Source organism: Nestor notabilis, unplaced genomic scaffold, assembly GCF_000696875.1.
Source record: "Nestor notabilis isolate BGI_N333 unplaced genomic scaffold, ASM69687v1 scaffold33008, whole genome shotgun sequence".
NCBI classification, from domain to species: Eukaryota; Metazoa; Chordata; class Aves; order Psittaciformes; family Psittacidae; genus Nestor; species Nestor notabilis.
In genome coordinates, this window is record NW_009939269.1 from 10441 (window position 1) to 18409 (window position 7969).

The following is a 7969-nucleotide window of genomic DNA, read 5'->3' on the forward strand; positions in this document are numbered from 1 at the left end:
AGTAGCCTTATAAAATTTAGAGAAACTTCTATGCTATCCTGTCTACCGTGGACTTTGAGCTGATAAGTGATCACCTTTCTGACCACCTTCTCTAGGTACTTTCATAGACATTATGCTCCTGACTGACTTCTATAAATTTAATATAGGATTTTATTACATTTACTTTCTTCCCTGTATTTCAAACTTCTCTCTGTCCTACAGCCATGTCCTGCTCTGACCTGTGTCCTCCCACCCCCTGTGGCCCAACCCCGCTGGCAAATAGCTGCAATGAACCCTGTGTCAGGCAGTGCCAGGACTCCACGTATGTGATCCAACCCCCTCCTGTGGTGGTGACTCTGCCTGGACCCATCCTCAGCTCCTTCCCCCAGAACACCACTGTGGGATCCTCAGCATCTGCAGCTGTTGGAAGTGCCCTCAGTGCTGAGGGAGTGCCCATCTCCTCTGGCAGCTCCTTGGGATTAGGGAGCTTTGGCTATCCAGGCCTGGTCAGTGGGTACAGCCGGCCTTACTGTCGCTACAACACCTACCGCAGTGACTTTAGTGAGCCATGCTAAAGTGTGGGGAGAAAGTGGAAAGAAATGACCAGGAATGCTGAAGCACGACACAACACAGGACTGAGCTCATGGCCATGGTTTTCAGATGTGATGTGATGTTAGACACCCACAATTCCACCTGAAGTTAATGGAGCCATGGAAGCTTCTAAAATCAGGCCTTTGCTTGTCTTATTCTTGGAATACTTCATACTTCTGATGAAATATTATTTTTTCTATTGCTGTAAATGAGACTTTATTGTCTCATTTCACAGCAGCACTGAGAAAAGTAACCTGGGATGAAACACATTAGCTGTTGTCTTACTGAATCCTAGAAATATATACTTGGTACTTTTTTATTCTGCTTTTTGCCCTCATTAAAGTTATGCTGCATCACTATTCAAGTCTCCTGGTGTTTGTTTGATAAACTCTCAGCAGCTCTGTTTTGGTAAGATTTCTCACTGTTCCTCTGTTTTATTAATCAAAAGCTACTTTTCCATGTTGACTAGAGTTAAGTATTTTTAGCTGATGACCTCTCTGCTAAGAGATCAATTTACAGCCAGAAAACTTGGGGAATATTGTGTATACGAGGTCCATACTTTGCAACAAAATACAGGCTGTTTGAGAAAACAAATTAGTCACATTGTAGCAAAGTGGATACTATGTATTGATATTGTATCTACTTTGTGTAAACATACCACTTTGCTACTTTTCCTTCCCCAGCTCTGGCTTTCATCATGAGGGTAAGACCAGGCACTTGAAGTGCTTGTTACCAAATTTCTTTCGTGCATTTGAAAGCATTTCTGAGCCAAGTGGGACCCAAAACTGGGGGTTTGGAGGGGAATGCTCTCAGAGGAGACCTGCTCCGCCTGCAAATCATATTGAGTATCTTCTATAACTAATGCCAACCTATCTAAGGCTACTCAAATGTAGATTTGTAACTCATGTTGTAAATTGAACTGCTGGTGCCTCTGTGGGTCTTCATGGACTGGTGCTGAAACAGTTAGATTGACAGAGGTACTTGTGTACACTGACTGGTTTTAGGTATCTGTGGGGTAAATGACAGGTTGAATTTTCACCCCATGTGAAAGTCTAATTTCAAAGTGTGTTTTGAGCATGAAAACCTTTAATTTCTTACTGCATAGAAAGTCTTTAAAAGGATGCGTGTTAGTCCTGGGTCTCCAGCTCCAAATAAGACGTCTGTGATCTTTTCCTTCCTAAATGACTAATGGAAGTAAATGTAGAATGAGGTACCTGGCATCTAATTACAGCAAAATGCACCTGAGTGATACCTCATGTAATGCCTGGCAGAGACAATGCCTGGTGAAAAGGATTTATACTAGTAGTTATTGGCAATCCCTTGCTCTGAGGTGATGGATTACAAGCACGCATTCATCAGTCTGGGTGGCACCAAGACACTGTTCTTCAAGGAAGGTGGATCTGACACATAGGGCCATGGGTAGAGAAATACTGATTGCACTCTTACGATCTGAAATATAATTAAAATCTCCATTTAAAACATATTTGAATAATAAGTAAAGGCAACCCATTTGGGGTGTGGTGTTTTGCAGTGGTTCTGGTGAGTAAATTTCTTCCCTTCAGGGTAAATTAATTTTTGTTGTTGCTTTCTTTTACTGTTCCTATTGAATGTCCCTAATGACCATGCTACAGCTGGCTCTTTGCAGAATTACCCCACAGATCTGTATGCAGTAGGTTTTTTTTTTTTGTCAAAAAGGGAAATTGTAACATAAATTATTGAAGTTTATCAGACCACAGACGCAAAACCAAACCTCAAAGTTTAGTCATTTAAAAGTTGTTCATAGCAGTATTTGAATAACATTAACAATGAAAATAGATATGTTAAGGTATGAACTCAAGGACTACATACCTACCTATATTTGAAAACCTTTGCCTTGAGGGAAACTGTGAGCAGCAGAAGCTGAAGCTGCAAAGCTCAAATCGCAGGCTTTGCCTACACCAAAAGGCATCTGAGATTACACATACAGCAGGAGCCACTCATCTGCCTGGGCTAAATAACAAATTATAGCAAATAATGAGTGGTGGGTTGCAATAAAAAGCAGTGCCAGGCAGAGACATCCAGTCTGACTGAGTTGAACAACCTTACGCTATAGATACATCTTCTGTTTTAAGCAATAAGTCAAAAATTGCTAATACCATGCGAGCATTAAGCAGAGTTCACCCTCAGTCACCTAGAAGCAGGTGCCCTAGATTATTCTGTGCACTCCGAATGGTGTGTAGGACATGCAGACTGCTCCTAATGTTGTCAATAAGCATCTGTATTGAAACAATTAGCTAAGAATAAGGTTTGAGATAAAAGCAAGAACTATCAGAACCATTGTGAATGGTGAGAGAAAGGAAAGCTCTGAGTTGCAAGAACTTTTTCAGATTAGTTCAACTTCTCAAAGCCTCTGAGGCGTCAATTTCTTTACCTGAGCTAACTAATTACAACTAAAAATTGATTGCAGATGGTGCTCTTATTTCCAGGGAAATGTCCATTTTCTGTGTGTCTTTTCCTCCATGCACACATTTGGGGTCACTTTTGTGTCTGGAACCATTATAAGGCGATTACTGTGAGTAAGCTTCCAGTTCCATTCTGATTAATTTTTTTTTGTTCAGACAGTTAGTCACTCACTGTTGTCTCAGGAGAATGTTCTCACATTATGCAAAGAATTGTAATTATGATCTGAATATATAGGTCTGCCCTTGAACATACAAAAAACCCTGTGAACTTCTGATTCACTTACTTGAATTCATCTCAAAGATCACGCCATTAATTCGTTCTGCCTGTACAATAAATTGGTTGGAGTTAGAACAATAATTACTGTAATTATTTTCAAGGAAGGCTGTAGACAGCTCTGAAAATTTTGCTAGGTCTTTTTTGTTTTAAACTCATAGTCTGAGACCCTCCTTTGGAACACTGTGTCCAGTTCTGGTGTCCTAAACATAAGAAGGACACAGACCTGTTGGAGCAAGGCCAGAGGAGGCCATGAGGATGAGCAGGGGCTGGAGCACCTCCCGTATGGAGACAGGCTGAGAACATTGAGGCTGTTCAGCACAGAGAAGAGAAGCTGCATACCCCTTAGAATATAGAGAAGTATTGAGGAATAGGAAGGGTTGGTGAAGCTAGAAAAGGTTAGGCCAATTTATTTGAGAACCTCCTTGAATTATGTGATGTTTTAAATCAAACCTTGAGCTATTTCTTTAATTAAAAATAAAATACTGTCATGGTTTAAGTCCAGGTAGTAACTCAGAACCATGCAGATGTTCGTTCACTCCTGCTCTTCTTTCTCCCCTCACTTCCGGAGGGATGGGGAAGTGAATAAAAAGAATGTAACTCACATGGGCTGAGATAAGAACAGTCCAGTAACTAAGGTATAATACGAAACTACTACTGCTACCACCACTAACAATAATGATAAGGGAAATAAGGGAAGAGAATACAATTGCTCACCACCCGCTGACCGATACCCAGTCCAACGCGGGCAGCCATCTGGGCCTTCCAGGTAACTCCCCCAGTTTATATACTGGGCATAACGTGTTGTGGTATGGAATAACCCTTTGGCCAGTTTGGGTTAGGTGTCCTTTCTCTGCTTCCTCCCAGCTTCCCCTCCTCCCTGGCAGAGCTTGAGACTGAGAAAGTCCTTGATCAGAGTAAACATTACTTAGCAACAACTAAAAACATTGGTGTTATCAGCATTGTTCCCAGGCGGGTTTGCTTTATTCTTTATTTGTTTTTTTTTTCTTTTGGGTATGTCATGGTTTAAGCTCAACCAGTAAGTCAGAAACACACAGCCACTCACTCAATCCCCCCTGCTTTTTCCTCCACCACTCATAGAGGGATAAGGATGAGAATTGAAAGAATGTAGCTCCCATGGGTTGAGATAAGAGCAGTCCAGTAATGAAGGTATAATACGAAACTACTACTGCTACCACCACTAACAATAATGATAAGGGAAATAAGGGAAGAGAATACAATTGCTCACCACCCGCTGACCGATACCCAGTCCAACGCGGGCAGCCATCTGGGCCTTCCAGGTAACTCCCCCAGTTTATATACTGGGCATAACGTGTTGTGGTATGGAATAACCCTTTGGCCAGTTTGGGTTAGGTGTCCTTTCTCTGCTTCCTCCCAGCTTCCCCTCCTCCCTGGCAGAGCTTGAGACTGAGAAAGTCCTTGATCAGAGTAAACATTACTTAGCAACAACTAAAAACATTGGTGTTATCAGCATTGTTCCCAGGCTGAAAGTCAAAACCACAGCACTGCACCAGCCACCAAAAACGAGAAAAATGGCTGCCACTACTGAATCCAGGACAAATACTTCAATTCCTGCAGCCAGGAACAGTGACATAAATTTTAGAACCCAATAACTGACCTGCACTCTCAAATCTTAATAATATATTATTATAGAAGTGATATGAGAATTCAAATATGGGTCATGTATCTTAAATTTGCACGTATGATCTGTTGCATGCTTTGCCTTTAATAAATGCTTCTGATAAACTTTGAAGTTCTCAGGAACCTATGACCAAGCCAAACAAGTTTCTGTTCCCAGGGGATCTTCACAAAGACACTCCTAATTTAAAGATGATTTACATGTCTTGGTAGTTAAAGTGCTAGAAGAACAGAAAACTCAGTACTAATCTCTGTGTCTAGGATTGCTTATGTATTTATTTTACTCATTTATTATTTATCCTGTACCCCCACACACTCCCCAAAAGGCTCAATTTCATTGTGCAATCCAAAGTCAGCTGTAAAGTGACAGAAAAATTGACCTTAAGTGGAAAAGTTATACTTTTTACACTTCTCCAACTGGTACCATTGGTCTACAACACATTCGTACCAGACATTGCAGGATAGCTGGAGAAATGAAAGCTGTAATAGGAAAGGAAGAATGTGATGTATGTGATATATGTGATGTCTTCCTCCATAGCTGACTTTTGGAAATCCTTATCTTTTGCAGAGCTCTTCCTTGAGAAAAAGTGTCACCAACCAATGCAACATATTTATGCATGTGGAAGTTAACCTAAAGCCAGTTGCTGATATTTTGAGATCCGAGATAAGAATAAAAGTGGATTTGTGGATTCTGTAAAGAACTTCTAAGAGATCAGGCCCAGGATTAGAGACAGACTCTTCCACAGAAGTGCCATCACTTCATATTATCTCATTACACTGGACTTCTAATACTCTCTTCTGTTTCTTCTTCCATGCCAAAGGAACAGTACTGGGTGTGTTCTTCTAGTTACCTCTCAGCTTTTGTACATAGCCATAATACTTCAGTTTCTTCTGATTCTCACAGACTTCTTCAGTGTCTCTCCCTTTTAACAGTATTTGTGTTTCTTCTCTAATTTTGGGGCTGGTGTTGGGTGGAAATTGTGTGTATTCCTGGCCATTTTCTGGAAAATTCAGTCTCTCTTTTCCCTAAAAGCAGCTTGAATCCCCAAACTACAAGTACTCATGGGTTGACTTCCAAAAGCTGAAATTCTTCGTGATTTCCAAAAGTGTTTACCTTGCAGAGGAGGGTACAAGGGACTGTATTATGTAAACTAAGCTTAATCTCCTTTAATGGCACCAAGCAGATCCAAAAGGGTTTTGAAGGCAGAATAAATTCTTCTGAATTAATCATTCTAGTGTTTGCAGAAATTAACTTGGCCCAGAATATTTTAAGATGAAAGAGACTTGTGGTCAGATATACATGCCACAAGATAAGGAAGTGAAGCATTAATAAACACAAATACTGAGGCAAAAAAACATGTAATCAGTAGTGGCTTATAAATAACTTCATGCACAAAGAACGCCTCAAGTTGTTGGGCAACCTGGGACTCAGTATAAAAGCCTGAGCATCTCAAGGCTCTTCCATCCATTTCTCTTGCCTTCTTTGCCTTGGTGAACAGGGTAAGTTTGAACCCATTTCTTCTATCTTTATATGTTGAGCTTTTGCCTTGATGATTTTGTAGTTTTTCCTCCCAAATGTAGTACATTCAGGAAGGAGTTTTCATATGAAAGAGGAAGTTTTCTGTTGGTGGTCAATTATAAAAATCACTGAATGGGGAGATTAACCAGAACGTAGAGAGTTAGGTCTATTTATTCAACTTTGGGATCCAAACAAATTTTCAGGTCCTGCAGCTGAACATAAAAAACATCTAGTGAATTCTTGGGTCTGTTCGGAGTAGTGTGCTGGTCTGTTGACAATTCAGCTAAGGCCGGATCAGAAAAAGACAGGGATAGTGGCCAATACTGGCAGTCCTGGGTCACCAGCTCTCCACATAGAGCCCATGCCTGCCTTAGAAACTCAACTCTTAGTTCTTCTGAAAGCAAGGAGTGACTTTCTCCATCCTCCAAATCTGCAGACAGATTTGCACTGTAACTTCTAAGATGTGCTAATGATTTTAATATTAACAACAATACCCCAAACTAGAGTGTTCCAGGATTCAGCTGCCTGTTTCTATTCCATATAGAACAGAAATTAAGTGCTTAAGCTTCTATTTTCCACTTTCTAAAACTTGGAAAAGGGACCTCCAAGAGATGTCTCCTTAAAGAAAATTCAAGCTCAAGCCTGTAGGGTATCATCTTGTTTGTGATAAACTCCCCTTCTCAGAGAATTCAAGCTGTACAAATAGAGTTTGATTTAAATTCCTGTATTGCATTTCTTTCTTCTTTTGTGTTTCAGATTTATCTCCATCCCACAGACATGTCCTGCTATGACCTGTGTCCGCCCCCCTCCTGTGGCCCAACTCCACTGGCAAATAGCTGCAATGAACCCTGTGTCAGGCAGTGCCAGGACTCAACAGTGGTGATCCAGCCCTCTCCTGTGGTGGTGACCCTGCCTGGACCCATCCTCAGCTCCTTCCCCCAGAACACTGCTGTGGGATCCTCAGCATCTGCAGCTGTTGGAAGTGCTCTCAGTGCTGGAGGGATCCCCATCTCCTCTGGCAGCTCCTTGGGATTAGGGAGCTTTGGCTATCCAGGCCTGGTCAGTGGGTACAGCCGGCCTTACCGTCGCTACAACACCTACCGCAGTGGCTTCTATGGGCCGTGCTAAAGTGTGAGAAGTGAGAGGGAAGAAATGACCAAGAACGCTGAAGCACAACACAATACAGGACTGAGCTCCTGGCCATGGTTTTTAGACGCAGTGTTAGACACCCACAACCTGAAGTTAATGGAGCTGTGGGAGCTTGGCATCTCCTAAAATCAGGCCTCTGCTTGTCTTACTTTTGTTATGCTTTACTTTACTTTTCTGATCAAAAGTCTTTTGTATTTGACAATGACTAGGGAAAATATGTAATAATTAGAAATTGTTTTGCATGGCTGAATTGTTACAGTTCACTTAAACAATGAAGAAGGAAGATCTCATTTTGCTGAGTGTGTCTTTGTGAGAGGAATGAGTGGGTACTGTCCTTAGTGGACCATGGAAATGTAT

At 41.4% G+C, this 7969-nt stretch overlaps 2 protein-coding genes across 2 annotated transcripts; both read left to right on the plus strand.

Annotated features, from left to right (window-relative positions):
- The first annotated feature begins 203 nt into the window (after nt 1-203).
- LOC104401155 (feather keratin 1-like) lies at nt 204-554 on the plus strand. The gene has a single exon (XM_010019769.1). The coding sequence runs from the start codon at nt 204-206 to the stop codon at nt 552-554; it is 351 nt and encodes a 116-aa protein (XP_010018071.1).
- A 6686-nt stretch (nt 555-7240) lies between these two features.
- LOC104401156 (feather keratin B-4-like) lies at nt 7241-7591 on the plus strand. The gene has a single exon (XM_010019770.1). The coding sequence runs from the start codon at nt 7241-7243 to the stop codon at nt 7589-7591; it is 351 nt and encodes a 116-aa protein (XP_010018072.1).
- The last annotated feature ends 378 nt before the right edge of the window (nt 7592-7969 follow it).